The 24563-nt window shown below is 41.1% G+C and overlaps 1 protein-coding gene across 23 annotated transcripts in view; it reads right to left on the bottom strand.

Moving 5' to 3' along the window:
* Window positions 1-24563, bottom strand: part of EPB41L3 (erythrocyte membrane protein band 4.1 like 3) — a 140282-nt gene that overhangs the window by 47468 nt on the left and 68251 nt on the right. For 22 of the 23 annotated variants that reach the window (XM_059490158.1, XM_059490205.1, XM_059490174.1 and 19 more), the window contains exons 2-3: window positions 15942-16171; window positions 10972-11169 (exon numbers count right to left, since the gene is read on the bottom strand). In XM_059490158.1, the coding sequence (XP_059346141.1) occupies window positions 10972-11169; window positions 15942-16160 (417 nt within the window). In that variant the 5' untranslated portion in view covers window positions 16161-16171. The remainder of the gene's footprint in view (window positions 1-10971; window positions 11170-15941; window positions 16172-24563) is intronic. The other variant, XM_059490212.1, reaches the window with a different exon arrangement.

Here is a 24563-nt window from a genome sequence, read left to right as displayed (position 1 = left end):
TTGACTTTTTATTCCAACTACTTGGCTTCTTGCAGAAAAAAATCTGCATATGCAAACCATTATAAACCAATGGCCTGGGTTGGAAGTCCCCTCAAAGATCGTCTAGTTCCACCCCCCTGCCATAAGCAGGGACACCTTCCACTAAACCAGATTGCTCAAAGTCCCACTCAGCCTGGCCTTGAACACTTCCAGGGATGGGGCATCCACAACTACTCTGGGCAACCAGTGTCTCAGCACCCTCACAGTAATGGAAATTCCCAATATCCAATATTTAGATTGGATGTTGGGAATTTCCTCCCAACATCCAATCTAAATATTCCTTCTTTTAGTTTAAAACAGTTCCCCTTTGTCTTATCACTATCTGTCTGAGTAAAATGTCTCTTTCTCTCTTTTCTGTAAGCCCCCTTTAACTCCTGGAAGGCCACAATAATTTCCCTGGATTCTTTTCCAGGCCAAACAACCCCAACCCTCTCAGTCCTGTCTTTACAGGAGAGGCACTCCAGCCCTCTGAGAATCTTTGTTGCTCTCCCCTGGATGAGGAGGAGACATAAATGTTCAAAATATAACACACAGTCATTAATCATAAATGTTCATAAGTGCATCCCTAGATGGACAGAACCCTCTCATCCAGTTTGTAAGCAGTTGGTCACCAAATGTAGGAGATATTGAACAAGAGATTTTTTCCAGATGCAAAGGGAAAAAATAGACACACTCCAAGAAAAGAAAATGTTCAAAGCAAAATACATAAATTTTTTGGTTCTCAAAAGTTTTCCATACTTCAGTGGTAAAATGTATTTGGAAATGTCCCAAGTCAAAACTCCAGATAATATCTACTTAATAAAATATTTAGCCAAAAGTGGGGGGAACTAAGAATTAGGCAATTTCAAAAAGATTTTTCTGAATAAAAGCTATATTAAAAAGACTTTTTTCCCCATTATGAAGCTACTTCATGTACAGAAATGCTTTTCCTGAAAGCTGCATATCATTGTAAGCTCTCCAACTGTTCTATTTCTTTATTAACTTCTTTATGCGTGAACCTTCATAAAACATCCCAGTAGGTGACTGATATAGAGTAATAGTTTGAAATAAAACCTGCAATAATATTTTGCATATCTGCCTCTGCCTTTTAATTTAGAACACTATCTTATACTGCCTTGCACATATAAGTGATGGCACATAAGGAAACAGAGTGGATGAGAAGGTATTTTAACATACAGTGATAATTGACCACTGTCTTTTTTCCCCCATGATGGCAGTACTATAATTCAGCATCTTGTTGATATTTATTGTAATACACCATATTGAAATGTATTAGCATTCCTGAAAATAACCTTCTCTGTCGACTGCTAACCAAGCATTTAGATCAACAGATAAATATGTAACACTGCCTATGCAACTGTTAGATACCTGCAGCAAATGTCAATGACATTGTATAATATGACATAGTTTTTATCAGGGGCAACCTTCTTTAATGCCATTTGAGCTGGCAATCCTAAACAACCAGCACTAATCTAAAAAACCCCAGAGGACTGCTAAATCCCAGTAAGAAGATTGGTGACCTAGTCCCAGTTCTGGCATCAAACCAAATTAGGGTTTTTGCCTTCTACCTCAGCAGCAGAGATCACACCAGCACTGGCACCACACAATCTCTAAGTGTACTGATGGGTGCTCCACACAGTTTGCATCCTTGGGAAAACAGTGAGCACTCCTTTCACAACAATGCAACCGTGCTGGGGGCACTCGATAAAAAATAAACAGTCTGGAGCATGCTTTTGGATGTGGAAGTGTGAGAGCCACGTCTGCACGTGCACAATGGCTACAGAAATACCTGTCAAATGTGATGATTATCAAATGCATCCCAAGTGCACCAACAGACTGCATGCTGAGGTCTGCTACCAGCTTATGAGCACTAGCCTCTGATAAAATGAATATAAAAACAGTGGACACAATTTCTCAATTAGAAGTTCTGTTCTCAGCACATTTATTAGCTTTACACATTTGCTAAATCATGACATAAAATAATAAACAGTATTCCATTTATGAAGGCCTTTCAGCAGAGAAAGTAACCCCCTCACTCAGCTTTCTTAAGAGCACAGATTGTTTGGGCTAGGATTTTAGCTAGACATGCAGCTGATCCATTGGCTTAATGCCTCCTGATTGCCCTACAGCCTCCTGCAAGACACTCTGCAGTAACTCAGGCAGGTCCCTTGGGATTCATGCAGCAGCTGAAGCTTCCCAGCAGTGGCTATAAATATTTTCCTTATTCTACCTATACTTGGATAAACTCAGCAAACACTCATCTCTCCTCATCTCACGTGCTAACTAACTGTGCACAAGCCTAGTACCTACATATCAAGGGGAACCAATCACTACCTGAGATATAAATAGTCCTTGGCATATATTGACAAAAAAACCCCCCATAAACAGTTTGTTTATTTTCAGCTGAAAAAGCTCTACTGTCAACATAGTCCGATTTACAGAGTAATCTTGCCATATGAATTTAAAAGCCACAGAGCTCTCTCTGACCTACATTGCCAGCCTGGAGTGAAAAAAAAAATACACTGCAGAGAAAGATGCGCTTGAGGCAGAAGAGGGAGCAGGATGATCAGGCTTTTAGATTTGGGGTACCTTAGATGGTATTGCACCATCAATGCTGGGGTTTTCATGAAAACTAACAAATCCTGTTCTCAAGCTACATCAAAGATTTATCCACTTCAGACCACAACCATTTCTGCCAGAGTGAGATAAACCATGAGAGACAGACCTTGCTGCCTATCAACACTTTGCTTTGCAAGCAGATACTTCACCACCCAGTCCTGTCTATGATATTCTGTTCACTGTATCAACAGACAAGGATGAGAAAACACAAAAGCAGAGCAGTGTTGCATGCGGCTCAGCTGGAAAAAAAAATAATCACCCGTATGAAGCATTAAGATTTTCTTTGACATGGTAATATATTTAGAGGATGATAATAAAGTGAAGATTTACTTAGTTTGGGTCTGGAAACGGCAACTCTAAGTGTAAACGTGGGGACAGCACCTATAAATTGGAGCAACTAGAGTTGATGAATTTAGACAGCTCGGTTGGGACTGAAACAAGCAGCAGGCACTTCATTGACAAGGAAACAGAGCAGGAAACATGACAAAATGCAGGGAGGCTTGGCAGGAGCGTGACTGGGCAGTGACATGAAAATCAGCAACTTCTGTGTTGGTTGGGCATGAGGTAGAGGAATGTACACATTGTACAGAAACAGTAGAAGGCTTTGAGTGTCCATTTGAAGGGAAAAGACAAAGCCTGTCATCCACTCTTTTTGATTTATATTCCAGCAGTCATTAAAAATACACGCAGAGGTTGGGTGCTGGCTGCACAAGGCACTCCAGGAAGAAGCTGAAGGCTCTCTGGGGCCAAGACCAGCCCAGGCAATAAGCCTGGAGAAGACAAACACGAAGGGACTGATGCAGTCTTACCCTGGCGAGGCCATCAGCAAGGATGGTGCCAAGGACAGGACCCCTGGAGCCAACAGACATCTCTCAGTCTGGAGTGAAAGGCAGGTGGAAGATCATCCTCTCCTGGGCTCTTGCAAACAGATTAACCAGCAAGGAACCTTGCAGTACCTCAGTTTGAGTGTGCATGATCAAACCTAGTTTTCAAAAACTTTGCCAGATGGCGAACAAGCTCCAGTTGCCTGGCTTGTGTCCAGCTGGTTCCCCAAGGGGAGGGAACCAGAGGCACTATTTCAATAGAAAACTTTGAGCTAGCCATCTATTCCCAAAATATATGCAGTTTCAGATCAGCTGAAAGTATTTTTCAATGTAGGTGGACTGCTCACAATAGTTTTCAATGTTATGAAAAATGGCTGGCACCTCCAAGGTATCAAAATTAGTATTTTTGCCTGATAAACTCAACATTTCACTGCACAAATAATTTTCATAAACTATTAACAAAAGGCACTAGTTAAGAGGATTAGATGTAGAAAATGTAGATCTGGAGAAAATGTGTACAATTTTTTTTCTTTTAAGCTTCTGGCATTTGACTGTGACCATGTCCTCTGCTGTGCCAAAATGCGCAATTTAAGGTCCCACCTGCTGTCCACTTGGTACATCTAAAGGAGTGACTTAGTTTTAATTTAATTTAATTGGTTCCTCATTCAGTCTCTAAAATACTTGCATATGAACTGGAGAAAATATCTGTCTAGTGATTTAGGTGTCTGCCTGCCAAGGTTATAAGAGACCTTCGCCCTGAGTACCACACATCCCAGATGTTCCCAGCCACAGGAAGCTGTGGGGGGACCTGAGCCTGCCCTGGCAAGGCAGAAATGCTCCAGTCCCACTTCCTCTGCCTTGTGGAATTTTGAAAAGGCTTAGCTCAACCTGACTTGTTTTGATTTAGACTTCTTTAGCTTCAGTGAAATAAGAATAATAATCATAATCACTAAAAGGGAGTCCAAACATTTTTATTTTTGTTTTAATTACCAAACTTTAGGAAAAAAACCCTTTCTCTTCTCAGCCTCACAGTTGATTATTATGAGATCGTTTTGACATTGGTGCTGATTTCCAGATCATTATGCTTTTTGAATTGACAATTATTTTAACTCATAAAAAAAGGCCTACAGTATTTGGAAAAAGCAAGTCAGAAGAACTGTTTATTAACTTTATTCAGCTGAAACATATTCAGGCAATACTCAGACTCCTACTGACATGTGTCAGGTAACATTGATCTTAAGTGAATCCCCTGGCTAATCCAAGTCAGCCCTAATTAGAGGGTCTGGGTACAGAAAACATGCTGTGTAACAGCGACGATGCCTCTCAACCCAGCCACTTTTACTGAAACATATCCTGGGGAAGAAACAAGACCCAAAACAAAGGTCTTCATATTAAATTAAGTGAAGTGTAAGCAATGAGTAGGTCAAAAGGAAAAGACTTATTAAAAAAAACTCCTCTTGCATTCAATAATCAGTTTCGCATGTAAAGCCATTTGCAAGAGACTGCGTGGAATTCATTAAACAATTAAAATGTGCAGGCGGTAACCGAAACTGTATCCTTCAGAATGCACAGTGCATCTTATTACAAGGTTTCCTTCCTGACCTTAAAGCCTACCTCAAAACCGAGGAGAAATTTGATGTTATTAAACTCCCTGTGCAAAAGCGGCTGGCAGGTCCACACACGGAAATTCCCCGGGAAGGGCTTGCTGGGACGGTGTGGGGAGGGGACCAGGGGCCATGCGGTCCCCCTCTATCATACAGAAACACAGGAGGATTTTTCCTCCAGAGGGAGTCTTGCAGGTCAGGAAAAGCAGCACAGGCAGCCACTGCTCTCTTTCATTGCTGGCAGAGGTGGCAGGGCAGAAATAATTCTGCCTGTTCTCAACACTTCAAGCCTGTCCTAAAACTATCTTCAATGACTTTATTTTTCAAGGAAGCATCATGTAGTCACACTTTTTAACAGGAAAATGAGAAATTAATGCGAGAAGCACTACTTCAACTATTAGAGAATCCATTTATTTCATGTCCATTTTGTCTTCAAAAAGGATTATCAGCCCATACTTGTGTAGGGCAGAAAGGGAACAGTTCACTCCAGTCTGCTTTGGTCCATGTTACAAGTCCTGGTTTCAAATGTATGAAAAGAAAACTTCTTGCGATTTAAACTCAATCATGCTACTCTGATGTCACTTGAGGATGTGGGGAAATCCATTAAGAAAGTGGGGTCTCCACCAGGGAGGAAGTCACCAGAAGTTCATTACAAAGGTGTAACAGTGGCCACAGCATGGGACACCGAACCACTGCCCAAGTTGCGTGACTGAGAAAACTGGAGTTAAAAATACCCATATACAGTGTACTTTTACCAGTCCCTTCCCATCTCAGCTGACCCCCACTCACTCAGAAGTGGGGTTTAACAGTAATACTTTTTGAGTTGCTTTTTCTCCATGTGTTGTGCAGCTTATCTGGATCCTACGTCAATTTGCTGTTTGATGTAGGGCTGCAGAGATGCCACAGACAGGCTGCCATGGAAACATTTGTTTTCATTCACTGGTGGCCTGCATGATAAGAAAGTCTGAGTGATACAGGAATGACGAAAGAGTATAAATTACCAATGGCCTCAGACAGCTGAGCCTTTCAAAATGAAATCTAATTATTTTACCATTTATTTAGACAGATTATGTTACAGCTTTCTGCCCTCACATTGTGAGTGACAGCATGTATATATTTAGAGCAGCAACAAAGACAAATTCCAACTTGTTTTAGGAAGACACTTTAAATTAGGCTATGTGTAATGGAGAGCATGACAGCTTGTTCCACTTGCATCTTTTAATTAAAATGCAGTAGTCTAGATAACAGAAAATTGAGATGGGGCAGATATGGACAAAAAAGGAAATAAACACTAGAAGAAACATATTGTACTACAGCATTTGAAAGCTCCTACTTAAAGCTGAAGAAACCCAGAAATAAGTAATTTTTGCTTGTTTTCTTGAATCTTAGGAAAAACTTGAACAAGTGTGTTCATTGCCTTTTTTAGGTTATCTGAAATTAATTTGCAGTCTTGGATCTTGCTTTCTCCTTAGCTCTTCAAACCAATGAATGCAAAGCATAGGTCTAACTTGCTTAAAAGAGACAATTTGAAGTGTAATTTTGGCCACAGCTCTGGCCTTGGACACATTGACAATCAACATTTCTGAGCAGCATTTCTGCTGGTTGGGAGAGCACAATGAACAACCCAAGGAGAACCATTGCCAGCAGGGGTGAACATCTGGTGGAAACCACCATGCTTTGTCTCTCTGAATGGACTGCATCAACTCCTGTGATCCAACGCCCCTCAGAAATCCCCAGGTTCTTCATGACACGGGAGAAACAGACAGCTGCCCTGAGGCTGTTTGTCTTGGCAGAATGGGGACAATGTCAATGTACAAATACCTCTTTTCCAAAAGCCAACAGCTTTCCCTGGGGAGGGGAAGCACCATCAGGTGGCCATCCCACCTTGGAAAGGAAACCCTGCTCTGAAATACGGCTGCCACTACCATTTGCAGGCTTCTGACAAGAGCAGCACTGGGGGCACAGATGGTGACAATGGTGGTTTATGGTTTTGGAGGAGGATGAATGAACAGGTTGGGTTACCTCCTTAACCTGGTTTTGGCTTGTAATGTGTTACTGCATGAAAGACTTTCTGGGTCAGGACAGATAGAGCACACAGGCAGTAACACTGCAGGGCCTCAAGGGAAAGCTTTTACCTGGTATTTGCTTAAGATCCTTTCACCGAATGGAGACTACATTAGATGACCCCCTGTTAACCTCAGCTTTGAAGTTGGCTCCACTACACTTTCCCTCATACATCTCATACAACATGAAAAAAACCCCAGTGTCACAAATGCAAAGCCCTGAATGTGGGAGAGATTGAAAGATATAGCAGCAGACAGAGAAAATGTTCAGCATTAAAAATGGAATAAGAAAGAGGGGCTTCTGAAACAAAAGACAGCAAGGGCATAATGGATTAACCAAACTTGCCTCAGAAGTGTCTCAATCTGTGAGTACGTGCCACGTCGGCTGCCAGGTCATTAGTGGGATGAACACATAATTGATAAGCTGCAGGTTGCGCTCTACTGGAGAGCAATAAGCTCCTTTAAATTACATTAATATTTAACATACATAAAAAGCATTTGTCATTTGCAAAGCACTTTATAGAGTAACTGATGGATTCTCTAATGATCCCCAACTCCCAGACTAGGGAATGCAATTCTGGAGAGATAAATACCTGGCCTGCATCCAAATCAAGATTCACTGACAGAGCTATTATTCTAGCTCAAAATTAGGTTTCTAAGTTTCTGGTCCTTCCAGATTACATTGCTTTGAGCCTTCAGTAGGTAGAAGCATGATACACATGGAGCAGAAAGAAAGGAGCTGACAACACAGGGTGACATTTCTGACTCACATTTAAAAATTGTCACATCCCTACCTTGGGTCACTGTCACTCTGAAAGATGCAGTTATGTGGGTTGAACACAAGGAATGGAAGTATTAAATATCAGATTGCCATGTTGTCTGTCCCTCTCACTTTTATTTCAAAGAATTAGTCTTAGGGTATTTACTGACCTCCATAATTTGTTGGGTGCCTTACTATACTTTATATTTTATAAATATATATAAGAAAGAACTGAGATTAGCTCACTTGCTTACAGCATGGTGATAATAAGACCAAGGGAGTGGGTTCAATCCCTGTATTGGCCATTCACTTAGGAGCTGGACTTAATGATCCTTTTGGGTCCCTTCCAACTCATAATATTCTGTGATTCTGTAAAACCGCATGGCTTTGTGTGCTGCTGACAGAGAATAACACACACACACACACACACACACACATATATCAGTATGCATGTATGTATGTATGTATGCTTGTGCATATATACATTTTCCCCCCATTTAAATTGATACAGTGAGTTCACTTGAAGGCGATCCTTAAAATATTATAGCATTTTTTTGAAATATGATGGATTGTTTCTCATGCTGCAGCACTGAGTTTCTGTTACTGACACAGAACTTTATTACCCAAAACTTCTGAAGAACTTCAACTTCAGCTTCCTACACAACTTCCTGAGATGTCTCCTGAGACAGACCCTCAGCTTTCCCGCCCTACTAACTCCCTTTGTGAATACTTTTTTACTCCTTTGGAGAAAAAGCACAGTGAAAGTCACATCATTTGTCTTGGCTGCACTCAGCACCCTTTTGCTGTAGCTAAACTTTAGGCATGTAGCAGGTGGACTTCCTTTGGATCTACCAAGAATTCCCATAGGCTAGAGTGGGCTGTGCCACAGAAGCACCTGCAGTTGTATCATCAATACAGATGCAAAGTCTCAATCACACAGTTTCAGGCATGTAAGGTGCATCACCACCCCAGCTGCACTCATTCCCTGAAATATTTGTTCGTCCTCACTAACTTTGTTTCAATGTACCCCATGGTCTACTCATCATCATAGCCTTAAAGCTTCATCATTTGAAAAGGCATCCTTATAGGAGCTCTCTCCTCATCAGTTTTACATTCTGCCTGGGAAGCCTGATCATCTTAGAAGCAGATAAAATGATTACTGATGACAGTCAATACAACTTGAAAATATTTCAGCAATGTGAGTAGAAAAAAAAATCATACAAAACTTATATTGGACATTATTCAAGAGCTATTCAGAACTTGCAAAGCAGAAGGAGAAATTTGACAAGCAATAAAACAGGATGGCTTCCATATGCCAGCATTTTTATGCTTCAAGAGAACTCAAGTAGTGAAAGAGTGAAACTTCTTATAAAAAGTATTATTCACAGCATTTTTTTGCATAAGTGGAAATCTAACATAACAAATCTCCCTTTCTGCTCCATCTTAGATTCTGATAAAGCTCAGCCTGCTAGACAAGATTTCCATAGAAATCTCATTTGGTAAGATTTGCTTGATTGTATTCCAAAAAGTGACTCACATTTTACAAGCAAGTGTCAAAAGCTGAAATGAGTTGACTCTTTCCATCAAAGCCAGTATGAGTCATTCCTCCAGCTTAATGGCTCCCACACTATCCTTGAGTGACAAGACTGAGACTGCAGGTCAAGAAATGACCATTTAATAGTCACAAAGGATGCGTCCAGATAGCCAGTCCTAGGCTGAAGGAAACAACATGGGACTTGGCCAGTGAAATTAAAAGATACTCAGCCACATGGACAGCTAATTTGCTGTAAGAGTAGTAAAATACCAGCTTCTGTTTGCAGCTCACTCCTAGCATGACAACATTTGACCCAAACTGTAATGCCAGGGTTAACTAAAAACCAATAAGGTTTTTCCTTACCTGCCACTCTCCAAAGCCCCTAAAATGAGAGCAGCTGAAGGACAAGGGGGCTGTGCACAACGTGATTGTAAAGATGCCAAAGATTTGGCTCCCAGTCAGGTACTCCTTTTCTCCATCCTTTCCCCTTCTCCATGCTCCTGTGGATTTCCCTTTCAAGCCTGCAGACTATTTCATCCCTGCCTTCATACTCTCCTGTCCTCCTGAGGTGGCTTTTCTTCTCCATGGAATTCTGCAGTTACCCAAAAGATGGCTGGCTTAGCCAGGCCCCCCAAGACTCATCCTTCCCCTGCAGCCACTGCTTGGTCAGGCTCAGCCTTGTCTTGTGCTCATGACCTTCTGACCTAAAACAGGACAGGCTGGTCCACTGTGCAAAAATCACCTTGATGACAATGACTGAATGGAGAAAGGGTCCACCCTGCTATTCTGAATTTTGTCATGCTTACTCTGAGATGCTAAATGTGCTCACTTTTTGCTTTTCTGGGGCCTTCTGGAGTTGAAGGCATCCTCTTAGCAAGGGTCTGCCCACAGGCAAAGACTGGCTTTTAAGTGACAGAGAAGACCATCCCTCCCAAAAGTAGGTTCCTCTCAGAGTCCCAGCAGGGAAGGCAAGCTTCCTTACAGAAAAATCACAGCATCTCTTTGCCAGTAACATTCAAACACAGTTATGATTCACAGACATCATGGAAAAGCACACAAAACTCTCCATTCTCACTGCTATTTGCACTTGACATTTTCTCCACTTGCCCAGGGTGTCTCTCATGCCCACAGTAATCTCACAATAGTCAGAATTTCTGTATGGACAATGACTCAATGGAAGACTCAACTCAGTGAAGTACCAAGGAAAAGAAAAGCCCAGTGAGATCAAAATCCTTATTTGTTTATGGCTTTTGTTGCCCATACTTTGTTTTCTGCATTCTGCTGTGGCTTGTGCCAACAGAAAATTAATCCACAGTCTCTGGCTGTTTCAGGGAGTGCTCAGAATCCCTCACCTAGCTCAAATCTGTGCACCATCTCCAACAACCTCCAGAGAAAACAATGAAAGTCTCTCTGTGCTTGGCACTGGTGAAATATCACGCCATTCATCCTTTTTCTTAAATTAGAAATACAATGTTCACCATTTATCTCCTGACAGGATGAAAAAAAAAGATGGCACAAAGCCATTTACCTCTACTTCACAGGCATACTCCGATCCATCCAGGAGCGTCACTTTGCATTGCATATTTTTCGGTTTCTTGACGATCTTTAGAGGAGACTTGGAAAGTTTGCTAGATGAAGATTTTTGAGAGAGCTTGTCGTCCTCTAGCTGCTGATATTCCAACTGTTTTGCACTCGCAGCAGCAAACTCCTGCTCTTTCTCTGTAGCCTATAAAGAGAAAAGAAAGATGCTTTTTGAAATAAGACAAACCAATCATGCCCTCCAATTCACTGCACATGCTGCACCCAAGCTTTTAAGTGAGCCTTTTTTGGGAGCTTGGACAAGAAAGCCACGATGCAGGAGAGAGTCTTTACTGAAAAGATTTCCCATATTCCTTCCAGCGCTCCCTTCTCCCTCCAAAATGTACAGAAATGCCCACGAAGGAGAGGCATTCATGAAAATATTTTAAGGCTTCTGCTTTTCCCACAGGTACAAAATCCCACTTCCTGTACTTGTTTTTTGGCATTTTGGAAGCACTGAGTAATCAGAAAATTTTGTTGATGAACAATACTCCTACACCTTCTTGATAATACTTTGAAGTCCTGTACCTGTTAAATAATACGATGTTTCCATGGTGTCATATGAATAGAAAAACACCATCAAGTTTGCACTAATTTTGCTGTCAGTAGGAAAACAGTCCCTGAATGAGAGCATGGATCCCCCTGAACAGTGTGAATTCATAAGGGGATTCATCCCTGAGAGAGTGAAAGGCTCCAGAAGCACCCAAGCAAAGGGTTAAGAAAACACGACAGAAGTGACGGGCCAAACAATTTTAATGTGCAGCCGCTGGCTAAACACACAGGATGAGAGGATGAATTTTGCTCTCTGCTCATGCCCAGTAAGTCTCCCAAAGCTGGAGAGAAGGAGGTGCTATTTGGAAGAGGGGCAAGAAGTAAACGACCCTGGCTGCTTTTGCTCGGGTTTATCTGAGGGTCAGGCCATTTGAATTTCCCGTGATGCAGCTCAGCCCCCAGTCCTCTCCACAGCTCTAGATGAAAGCCAGAACAGCTCTACAGCATTTCACCCTTCCTAGCAACAGCACTGTGCTGCAGTCATTACCCTTCTCATCAGTTATATCCCTGATAGACTCCAAACAAAACCTCAACAGGAGTGCAGTAATACCTCAGCTAAAGCTCAAGTTAAATAAAAACATCTTTCTGTTATCTCACTACAAGGCAAAAAAAACCCAACCTGCTCTGGCTCTGAATTATTTCAGTGTAATAAGCAACAAGCATTAGTGGAAATATATTGTAAATTAATCCTGCAAGTCTGTTTCCATTCATTGTATATAATAAACCTTCATGACAATGGAGCAAATCCATCGAAAGGCTTTAAGCTGCTTTGAGACCAGAACAATGTTGCATCATATAACCTGAAACAACTGTACCTCTAATCACAGGGTACTGTCCCGGAGTGATTTCATAGAAAAAAAGCTTTAAGTTCCTCCTTTGCCTTCTGACAAGGGGGGAAAGGACAATTTGGAGCTGGCTGTGATCCCTACAGTGTTAGCTGCCACCAAAGCCCACAAATTACAAAGAGGTATGGCAAGACCTCGCAGTCCTCCTCTCCCTGCAAGGAGGACACAGCAATGGCCTCCTGGGCATTCCTGGATGGGAAACTGGAAAAGAGTGGGCTTAAAAGATAAAAAGGCAACAGTTGCTTTCAAAAGCTATTGCATCTCCTGGGCCATGAATGTTCTTCCTCAGGAGCAGCCTAGCACCAGCCATCTCTTCCCCCATCTGGCTCCAGCACAAGAGGAATTTCTCCTTCCAGCAGCTGGACACCAGCTCTGAACCTGGATGTCAGGGTCCTCACATACCTTGAAAACTGGTGGGAGATGAAGGCACAGTGTAGGCAAGTGGATCAGCTGTCTGCTAAGCATTTAACACTCACAGCAGCTGTGCTGAAGAGGGAGAGACCCCCTGGGACCACAGCAAGGCTTGAGGCCAGCAAGCCTTCTACCACATCTGCAGCCAGCTGGCAATTCGTCCAGCCTTGTGCAAGGAGAAATAAACAACACTGAAGATGCCTCCTGCTTGGGCAAAACTGCACTGCTGCTGGTGGGAAGAGGGGCTGTGATGATTTCTGTATGTTTTGTCAAAAGAAATCTGCCAGGAAAGGCGCACATGCATATATGTTGGTAAAAAAGTAATTCCAGTGATGGGGAAAAATGCACTGTCTTACCCAGTGGCTTACTACATTTCTCATGTGAGGGTTAGCCCTGCGCTCCAACAGAAAACAACCAACAAAATACCCCAGCATGGAACTAATCTCTTTCAAGAAAACAGAAAAGCTGCTTGAGAAAAAAATCCACAACAAGGACACCCCTCATCCATTTAAACCTTAGAACCATACTCAGCATGCAAGCAATTTATGTGAATCCCAATGTCATTATTTGCCTTCATAAAGACAGTCAGTAGATCAAGACTACTGCAGAGTTTTGCTTATTTATAAATATTAAAAAATATTACTGAGGTTATTTTTTTTGTTAAGGTTCCCATCTACATTAAGATCAGGGGAATGTGTCTAGGTTAAAATCTTACAAAAGGTTTTCCTCTCATTTTTCTGGAGAATAAAACATGCCAAGAACTATTAGAGAAAATTCCCCCAAACTATGCTGACATGTTCAGGCATTGAGGTACTTTCAGACTGTATTAAGCCTCTTCTTCCTAAAGAAACCTGACATCCTGGAATCCAGGAAAAAAAAATGGCCAGTGAAAGACCCATGTACACAGTGAATTATTTTTCACTCTGCAAGCATGGATTCATTTTCTCCTAAATTCTTCTCCAAGGTATTTCTGCACTGTTTTTTTTTGTTTGTTTGTTTTGGGGATTTTTTTTTTTTTTGGGTTTTTTTTGTAGTTTCTGTGCCCTGTTTTTGCAGTATTTTTAAAGTACTATGGACGAAATTCTAATGCAGCACAAGTTGCTTCAGGGTTTGCATTTTTTGAGCATAATCTCTCTCATGTATGACACACTATGTTCAAGCCCTTCTAAATCTGGACCTCCTCTCAAAGGATGCCTCTGGAGTCAGGGAATTCAGCAATAAAGATCTTGGATGCTCTGCAGCTTCTCACTGACGTATGAAGTGATGTTGCAACACTTGCAAAACACATGAATCCCATCTACTTATGGCAGTTACTCAGAAACTTCGGTGCCCAACCTTGTGTGATGCCACCTTTTCTTTCTCAAAGAGACAGGAAGGCAGGCAGAAAGTGAGGTTGCATTATTACACTTGATAGGAAGGACTCATTTTTCTAATACTGTTAATCTCAATATGAAAAGGTTATTCACCTACATTAAAATGTTGAGGGGTTTTATGGGCATAGGATGACAAAGAAAAGTTACTGTCTTGGACTGGTAACTTAAATCTTCCTTCCAAAGGTTCTCTCATATAAGTAAGAGCAAAAATACACTCTCTCACTGTGATTATGGGCAGCAAGAGGAAGAATAAGATCCTTCAGTTTTTGGCTTTTTAATGACACTATTGCAAACAGCTTTGTCTCTTAGTGCTGCATTTAAATGTTGCTTTCCTGAGATGCAGACACTTAATGCACTATGAAATACACTGGGCTGATCAGTGCAGTTGGATTTGGCAGTCTGCTTACAGCATGGACATTTGGATTCAGTCTGGTAATCTCAGCAGGAAGGTGTCACATATCCCTTTCACTAACCCAGTTCTTCTATCTTGCCTTCTTGCCTTCTACAGAAAGCAGCTCACTGGTGATCTTTGGGAAAGAAGGGGATCATGCAGCACATGAGAGCACCCCACACCTCTAAACAGATGAGGACAGGCTTGGTGTCTAAATTAGTTTGGGCTTTTTATTGTGTGCGTGGGTTATTTTGGAGTTGGGCTTATTTTGTTGCTTGGAGTTTTTTTCTTGCTGTTGCTGTTGCTTATTTGTTTTACATTTTTAATGTGAAAAGAAACTTGAAGTAGAAAGATTACTGAAGATGTCTGGAAAAACATCCATATAAATAATAATACTTATGCCAAAGACTGATAGAATTACACTTTTAATCAATGACCAGTTTATTCAACACCTACCTCTTTTGGAGAAGCTTTGCTTCTTTTCCCCAAACTAATCTCAGAAAACTTCTGATCTATTTGAGAGATAAAAATTGCTTTGCCAGCATTGTCTACCCCAACCAGGTAAAGAACAGGAGCCCACTTAAAACAGCCAGATTTTTTAAAAGGATGGAGAAGAGGAGGAGCTAGACTGGCTTATTCCACTCTCCAAAGGTAAATGTAATCAGATGAGGGTCATAACCTTACGAAGCTAAAGGAAGAGATTTGCAGGTACCTCATTATTTGTGTGTCACTTACCCATGAAGAAAAATGTCTGTTAATCCTATTGACTGGAAATTATTAACGGAAAGAAGAAAGCAGCTTCTGGAAATTTAATAAGTGCAACAATGAACTAAATGGAAAAGCACGCAATAGCTCTTCTGAAACCTATTACATGAATAGCTCAAGTAATTATAATGCAGTCATTTCAGACCCACGAGAAACTTAAGGGACCACAGCTTCTTCATGGCTCACCCATCAGACAAGCAAGCATGAAATCAGTGTTCAGCAGGTGTCAAAAGAAATGAACTCTGAAAACATTTTCAGCTTCATAAAAACTGACACTGTTTGCTATCTAATGCAAACGCAAGGTCAAAGATGTTTCCTGCTTAGTTAATGAGACTGCCCTCCTGTTTAAGCACTGGGGGCAGAAATAGCTGCTGCGAATTTGGAAACATTCTGCGTGACAACCGTTTTCCTTTAAACGCGCAAGACCGACCAGCCCAGACCTACAGCATCGCATCAAACGCCCTTCCACGCGTATCTGAACGTGCATTTGCGCTCCACACTGCCAGGCTGGTTATTCCCTGGGAGCAGTAGGTGGGCACTCAGCCAGCTGCGTGCAGCGAGGGTGTGTACGCGGCTGCCTTACCTGCTCCCTTCTGACGGGCGTGCTGTGCGCTGCCACGGCCGAGAACTGCTCGAGCGCGGTCTGCTGCTCCTCGCTCGGCTGCTGCTGCGGCTGCTGGGGCTGCTGGGGCTGCTGCTGCTCCTGAGGCTGGGTCTCTGCCGCCCCTTCCTGAGCAGGGCTCTCCTCCTGGTCCTGCTCTTTATCCTTGGACTCGGAGTCTGATCCCGATTCTGTAGTCATGGTTGGTTATTCTGCAAGGCAGGGTGAGCAGTACTGAGTCCAATCTCATGGATGTGAAAGATCAGATGGTTTTATTCTCAATATCCTCAGCCTTTAAACTTAAGCTCCTATCACACTGGCCCAACCAGGATCCCTAGGAAAGCTTACCTGGTGCAAAATACCAGCTAAGTGTATTGCATCCATACTCTAGGGAAAAATATGTTGCTAAAAAATCTTTTTCTACATAGTAATACACAGACATCATAGGACTTATGTGCCAGTTAAATAGAGAATATATAGTTCATAATTCACAGAAATAGAGCAACACATTGGACCTTAAATCTAACAAAATCCAGTGGAGTTTGGGTTTCTAAACCACGTGGGAAACTTGAAAAATTAAATCTTTTGTCCTTTACATTGAAATCAACAGGACTTAAGCTCCTCAACATCTGCACTCTCTTTTGGAAATGTACTCAAGTACTTTTGATGTTTCCAAGCAATATATTAATAGCTGAACTAGATGATCTTAGAGGTCTTTTCCAACCTAAACGATTTTATAATTCTATACATACTAGAAACATCTGAAATGGGTCCACCAACAACAGTGCAAACATACATTTGCCCTTAAACCCAGTTCTGTCCTTCCCACTTGAGTTGATCTACATTTCTGTCATTTCTCTCTAAGTGCTAGAGCATCTAAAAGAAAACATAGACTTCCATTAAGTCATTCTAAGTGTTAGATTTCAAATGAAGGGAATACAATTTTCATTGAATGTGAAAAGTCTGTTTCTACTTAACTTTATCCAGTACTAAATCAAAATGAAAATATTAGCAATATTCATTCAAAATTCTAGCTACTTTAATTAAATAGTTTTGTAGCAAATATGTATTCTCAAATACTCACAAACTTAAACTTTTAAAGAAATGCTGTGATTTTTTTTATCAAAACAAGGATTTGAAAAAGCAGACTGTGTCAGTTCAGCAAAGGGAGTGTGCTTTGATGTTTGTTATTCATATGTTCTCAGACCTCACAAACTTATTCTTGAATAGTTTGCTACTAAGCAACTTGAAGGCAAACCAGTCTGCTGCAATCTATTTCTATTAGTCATCAGGACATGATTCCTTTAACCTGGTAGCCATGGCTACTGTGCAATTACAGGTGATTCCACAAAACATACATCTGCTAATTCACCTGCTAGAAAGTCACTGTGAACTCCTAGCATACACTACAATGCTTACTAGTAGAAGAAAGTTTATTATAGAACATAATGGAAGTACAAACGTTTCTCTTTTTCTTCATTTAAATGTTTGATAAGCTAAATTGGTTGGCAGAAAATGTTATAAACGAGGCCAATTACTATTTTCCAACTCACTTGTGTATTCTGCACTTTCAAGGCTAAGCTCTCCAGTGAATACACGTCTCTGCAGAGCAGAGCAAGTCACAGCATTCAGCCTGTGCTCAGCTCCTGCGCTGTGTGTGAGCAGGGGGTGCCTGTTCCCACCCCCTGCCAGCCAAAACAGCATGAGAGAGAAGCAGAACTAGAAAGCACACATGGCAGATTTATGCTTCAGGCCACATTTTCAAGATACTAACATGTGACACACGTGTTCAGAAACACATCATAAATTTCCACACTCAAACTGGCACAACTGTATAAAAAAACACTTTTTGAAATGTGTTATTTAACAAAATGTCCTTAGCATCTACAAAAAGCAATTATTAACTTGGGTCTTAAAATGTGACAGTGAGAAAGGTGTTCATTTAATCAAACTCCAGCTGTCCATATCTGAGATGGTCACTTTAAATGCAGAGCAGAAAAACAGACGTTTCAGAGAGGGATTCATCTGACCTATTTTAAATTCCTGCTTTAAGCTGTGATAAATCACATACTAGAGTGACTTCAATTTGCTACGAAGGAAGCCTAAACAAGTTCCTCCGATGCAGATCACTCAAACCCATCCTCCATATTCAATTCTCCTAAGCCATTCTTTTTTGTATGCTTTAAACATTAAATTGAACAACAATGTTAATCTCTGAGAGTTTTTCTTTACCCATCTGTCAAATCAACGTGTAATAAACTATTCTTCATCTGACACTCATTATATATGCCTTGCTTTAAAAGCACCCAGGTCTCACAAAATGTCTCAAGTTTGCCGCCACCCACCCCACCCTGCTTTGTACAAGTGCTTGAGGACATGAAATGCAAATTAGTCAAATAATTATTGCAGTAAACTCAAACTATGTGTTCAGTTTCTTCTCCATAAACCATGAATTAGGAAGTTACCAAAACCTAACTTAGAGCTACAAGAATCATTGCTCAAACAATATGAAAGAGCGCCTATGACCAATACAAAGAGTATGCACAAAATAAGTTGTAATACTTTTTTCCTCCTCTTCATATTACTTAGAGCAGTGTAAATAAACAGCAACCATCCTACTTGATATATGATATATACTTCTCTTTAGAAAGAGGTATTACTCTCTATAGGATCAGATTGCCAGCCAATACTAACCAAAAGTCTGACTTTCAGCTGCCACCACCACGCCTCTGAAAGCCCATTTTTGCACCTGTGTAGCTTCTTACCTAATGAACATTTGTATCCAGTCTGTTTGCAAGCATGGAAACAGACATTTAAAATAACCCCATAAACCAAAACTCCACGTGGGATGAGATGTAAACAAGTTTTACTGTTCCTACCAGTTATAATTTTGAATCTCAGGGAACAACAAATGAGGTTCTTATATGCTTCTGGGACATTCCTGCATGAAGCGTAGCCTTACAATAGCGAGTTACTCTCTAGGAGTCACTGGTTTTCTCTCCAGTTCCATGAGTTCTTGCTGGCTCTAAGAGCGCTTTATTAGAAAACTTTGTGTGCTTTATCAAATCTTTCAGCATAAGAGATTTCCTGGATCCAATATTACTATCATTAGTCAGACAGCAGATGGATTTAATTAAGCCAGGGCTGCCCATTTCCAAATGTCTTTATTTCCCCATACATGCAGCACATTTAATAACAAATACTGAGAACAAAATACTGTTCTTCCCACACTGGTCTCTTACAGGTGTAAATAGAAGCAAAGCAAACACATCGCAAATCCCATCTCTTACAAACTCCTCAGAGGAGAGTATTGTTAAGATTTATCTCCTTCCATCTAGCGCGGGTTGGAAATACTAAATTACGAGGCAGGAAACAACATTCCTCTCTCAGTGCAAACCAATAAGTTGTTTTGCCTTCCTCAGCAAACAGCTGCTTATCCACATGAACTCTGACAGCATTTCATTTGTTATAAGTAGCACAACAATCCTCCCAGAAAGAGGTAATTTCACTTATTGAAAGAAATAACAGTAATTTTAAGAAATTTACCAACATAAATATTACTGTGCCTTTGTTTGTATGCAGCAAACCTGACAGAATAGCTGGTAGTGCCTAAACCTTTATCAAGCACCCAGCTGACTGGGAATCTCTTATTCTAATTTGATTATTTACTATAACTGCTATGTACCAAAACCATGACTTCTAATGTGAATTTCAGCACAGGAAGAAAGAAAACACTCAAGTTCCTTAAACTTTTTCTGTTGCCAGCACAGCCTCTGTATCAAATTCCCCTTTCCAGCAAACATAAAACAAGGCAGTGAAGAGAAACTGGGAGCACTACCTTATACAAATGAGGAAATACTGTGCAAGCCAGATGTGCTCTTGGATAGCTACACTTTGGCTTACAACCCAGTATTCAAAGATTCCAAAAGATTAGCTGAGTCCAAACTTAACACAGATGCTGCTATAACGAGATAGTCCAAGGCAAAAGTACATTTGGCTGCAGAATGAAAATAAGAATGAAAATTAGGTCTTTTGATTAAAGGGAGGGGCAGGGGGGAGAGGGGAAGCCCAAAACTAGCTTATTTTAATCGACTGCTAAAATTTGAAGCTAAAATTGCATGTACTGTCAGCAGTGCAAAATAAAAATATCAGTAAAATATTAAAATGTCAGTGTTTTAGTGTGGCTGACAACAGGTAAGGGAATATAGATAATAATATACTATCAAAGTATTAAAACACAACTTCAAAAAATCAACATAGCATTCTATAATGATTTTATATATACACAAACTTCACACTACACAAAGACATTACATAAGGATTACAAAACCTGCAAACCACTTATGCAAAATCCCTACATCCTAAAACCTGACATAACACCTAGGTCTTCTTTCCTTCAGCTACCAACCTACTGCAGCTTGAGAGATTCCCATTTCCATTACCAATTACTCACTACAGACTTAGACAATGCATTTTTTCCATAAGGGAACCAAAACCATGTTGTCCTCTGTGTCACCTGGTCCCCTGCAGCAAGTGACAGCCCCAATCTACTGTATAAATTCATACATTCAAAAACTTGACACTCTACCTCTCGTTTTCAGAGCACAGACTTTCTGTGCTGCATCCACAGAGCAACAAAATTCACAGCTAATTGACAGCAGAGCCCACAGTTTAATTAATGCTGCAGTCATTAATGAACCTTTATTTATATATAAATACATGCTAGTGAAAATATCGGCTATATTAAGCAAACAGAAGTCACATTAGACAAGAAATTGCAAATTGATTCCGAATAAATTGTGATGTAATGAGAAAACAAAATTGAACCAAGTATAATTAAATGAACTATACATAGCCACTAACTATTTCCTGTAATGCATGGATTAATGATTTACATTTAAATGCTTCTTTGATCTGATTAATTCTCTTTGTAGAAAGTTCTCCTTTAATTACAGTAATTCTTGAAGATTGTTATAAATCTTTGCAAAGGTCCAAATTTGGAAATTATGTAACAAAATAATGATTCCATACTTCAAAAATAATTTTCTGCATAATGAGAGACATATTTATCCAATAACGATGAGATGCTGATGAGAAGAGCATATGGAGAACAATATTGCTGCAATGAGCAGTGACAGAAATGCCAATATATGTTTCAAGAAAAGAATACATGCCAGAACACCGACTTCTAAGCTTGAAATATAAACTGTTTTCATCCAACTGCCTGAACCTCAGCTCACTTCATTCCAGTTTTCCAGTTGGGTTCCCTTTTAGGAAAACAATAATTTTCTGTTGATCCTCTTTAATGTGGATGAGTTTCACCCTCACAAGCAGGAGGCACCCAAGCCACAGACGCCTGGCACAGGGTCGCCAAGAGTTAAAACCAGCTCTTTCTTGATCCATCACCAGTTCCAGCAGCCTTGCAGAACAGCAAGCCTCACAGAGGAGGCACTTCCCTGGCCTTACAGTTACTTCAGTGGACATCAACCAGCCAAAGCAAGTGTAGATGTGTCCTGAACGGACATGGGTGGGAACAACCACAAAAAGGGCCACTGGATGCCCCCTCCCAAGCTCATGCTCCTGTCACCTTTCTCATGCTGGCACCAAGCCCAGCAAGTGCAACCCTCATGCTTCAGTGCACAAACACACCGGCTGGGAGTTCACTACTGCACCTTAAATGTATATACATAAGCAGAAATTCATTTGAGTCAGCACATTAAAAAAAAAAAAGCATGAAAATAAAGTAAAAAAGGTAATAAGAAAAGCGACAAGAGGAAAAAAACCAATGGAGAAAGGTGCTAAGCATCTGATGAGCAGCCATTGTGCCAGCAGAGAGTGCTCTGGGCTAAATGATTGAAGAAATGTGGTGGCAAAGGACAGGGGCCCAAGCACAGATGCAGGAGGGAGACTGCAGGGAGGGCAGGGAGATGCTAATCAGCAATAATTAAAAAAACTGTTGGAGGTGTTGCAAGATATAGCATGATTTAAAATATTTGTTTGGCCCTCTAGGAAGGCGCATGATATGGATTTCTTTAAAGTTTCTTGATGAAGATGAAAGGAAAACCAGAGGCAACATCTAAGGAAGTAGTAATATTATCTGGAGGAGATGGAGAAGGCACCTTAAAATCACCAGACACACCTTTCAAAGGGGACAAAAAGGGAACTGCAGACATAAATTACCTGTCAGGACCCAAAACTCCCTGACCCCAGGCACACGTGCACCCCTTGGCAGCACCACCACAAAATGAAAACACAGCCAAGTGTTTCTGGAGAAACTTCACCTAGAAAGCCTGGGGACAGAAACTGACAGAAGCTTTGAAAGGACCTGGGAAGGGGAGGAATATATCTAAAAAGGACTGTACACCAAAGCAGAACCAGAGAGACATGACTCAGGGATGAACATAAAAGAGAAATGAAGACTAGGATGCCAAGTGACTTAGAATTAACCAAGAGATGTGGCAAATAAGAAGAGAGTCTCTATAAATACATGAGAAGGAAAACCAGGCCCGTTACAAAACATGAGAAAGGCTGAATTCTCCAGTGCCTCATTTCACAGCAGCTAGCTGGGACCAGATAATGGGGGCATATTTCACTTGACACACAGGATGTGCAAGTTCAGGTTGGATGGAGCAAGGGAAGAACAGAGCAAACACATCAGTCAGCCAAGTGGTTTCAAGACAGCAGGAGCACTGAAAAGGTTCCTACAGTGCTTGGGGAACCACCATCAATCATCTTTAAACCATTAGCCACTGCTATGCAGATGCCAGAGAGGCCAGGTAAGGTCTAAAAGAAATGAAAAGACCAAACACAGCACCCAGCCTTACAAAGGAAAAGTGGGAGCAGAAAAGCGAGAATACTTCTAATATCAAAGTTACTGGAGCACACTGCAGAAGGATTTCTAATCCTGTAAAAATAATGATATTAGGAACAAAACACAACAAATGGCCAACATTAATGTATCAAAAAGTCATGTCAAACTAGAGTAATGCCTCTCTCAGTCTCTCTGACGGGGCATCTGTCCCAGCTGATAAAAAGGAAGTAGAGTAGTACAGATGACAGAGCCTATCTTTAGAAAGGCTTTTAAAACAGCCCCACATGACTTTTTCATGAGTGAAGTACAGAAATAGCTCACATTATCACAAAAGAAAAAGGAAGGGCGGGGGGTGGAAAGGTGTACAAGTGATTAGAAGAACCCAAACCCTTGACTACCTAGCCCACAAAGTTATCAGCACCATGATGACAACCTGCAAAAACTTATTGATTTCAGGAATCACAGCTATTTGGGGATCAGTGGAAGATGGAAGAGTGCCTGATTTGTGCTCAGTATCATTATAATCAGGCTGGGATATACCACTGGCGTCCTCTCCTGACTTAAAGAAGAGCAAAGGAGTCTGAAAGAAAACCATATGTGTGCTGAATCTGACTGCATTCCTGTAAGGGTAATGGCAGCAGCAGTGGGGACTCAGAAGTGAAAAGTGGTGAGGAAGATGTGGCTTAGGCAGCAGGAATGAAGCAGCATGAGGATCTGATGAATTTCTGTGGGACATAATGCTGGAGGTGTTCTGCTCTCTGCAGCACCAGGGAGAGGTATACTGCATATTATATTTAAGATTGGGATTCATATTTTTTTGAAAAATATGCACTGAAGAGTGTCAAGAAGGGAGTAGGAAGAACAATAGCAGCTTTAGAAATGTGACCAGTGGAAAACCATTTAAGGAGCTGGATTTGTTTACTCTGGGAAAGGGAATAGAAAGAGGGACTGATAAGAGCCTTGCAATACATTCAAGCTTCTTGCAGACAGAAAGTAATCAAGCATTTGCTAACAGTGGAGCAAGAGCTTGATTGGCATCAAGTGGGATTTAGAGTAGACAGCATATCAACTGTAATGACAGTCAAGAAGAGGTTATCTAAAGCTGTGTGGAGTCATCATGGGACACTTAGATACTGATAAAAAAGCAACAAAATTCTCTGTTTGCAACTTTGTAAAGCATAAGATATTAAGATTTTTTCTCTTTTGCTACCCCTTCCACTTTGCTTGACAACGCTAAATTCACAAAATGCCTAAATGGTAACAACCTAAATTCACTTCTGCTTCAGAGCACCTGGACGCACAGGGTGACATTTTTGTCTCCTGTTTACCTTTAATTTTTATGAGTCAATGAAATTACCTGGGTCTGTTTTGCTCTCTGAATGGGGGACTTCACACAGCAATAAAGCCCAGGATCACTGCCATTTCTGCTGCCCCACTTGCACACAAGGTTTATGAAGAATCTGACTGACCAGGTTCCCTGAAAACACCACAGATGACCTTCTGGAGGTCACAACACCTAGAGCACCCCAAGGCTACCCTAATTTCTGCACAGGAGAAGAAAAATCAGGCCATCAGAACATGTTTTGGATCACTTTTCCCTGTCCTGCTGATCCGAGCAGTTTTCCCCAGGGGCAAACATGGATTTACCAGCGGAAGAAGGGAACTGCATTTTCCCACTAATTTCTCTGTTCAGGTCTCCAGGCACGAAGTGCAGTTGCTTCTGCACCCTTGCCTCCATCCAGAGTGAGGGGTGGCTCTGCCTCCCTCATCCGCCACTGCCAGGATTGATCCAC

Source organism: Ammospiza nelsoni, chromosome 1 (genome assembly GCF_027579445.1).
Source record: "Ammospiza nelsoni isolate bAmmNel1 chromosome 1, bAmmNel1.pri, whole genome shotgun sequence".
In the NCBI taxonomy this organism is placed as follows: Eukaryota; Metazoa; Chordata; class Aves; order Passeriformes; family Passerellidae; genus Ammospiza; species Ammospiza nelsoni.
The sequence above is the reverse complement of the archived record's forward strand: the minus strand, read 5'-3'. Positions and strand labels throughout refer to the sequence as shown.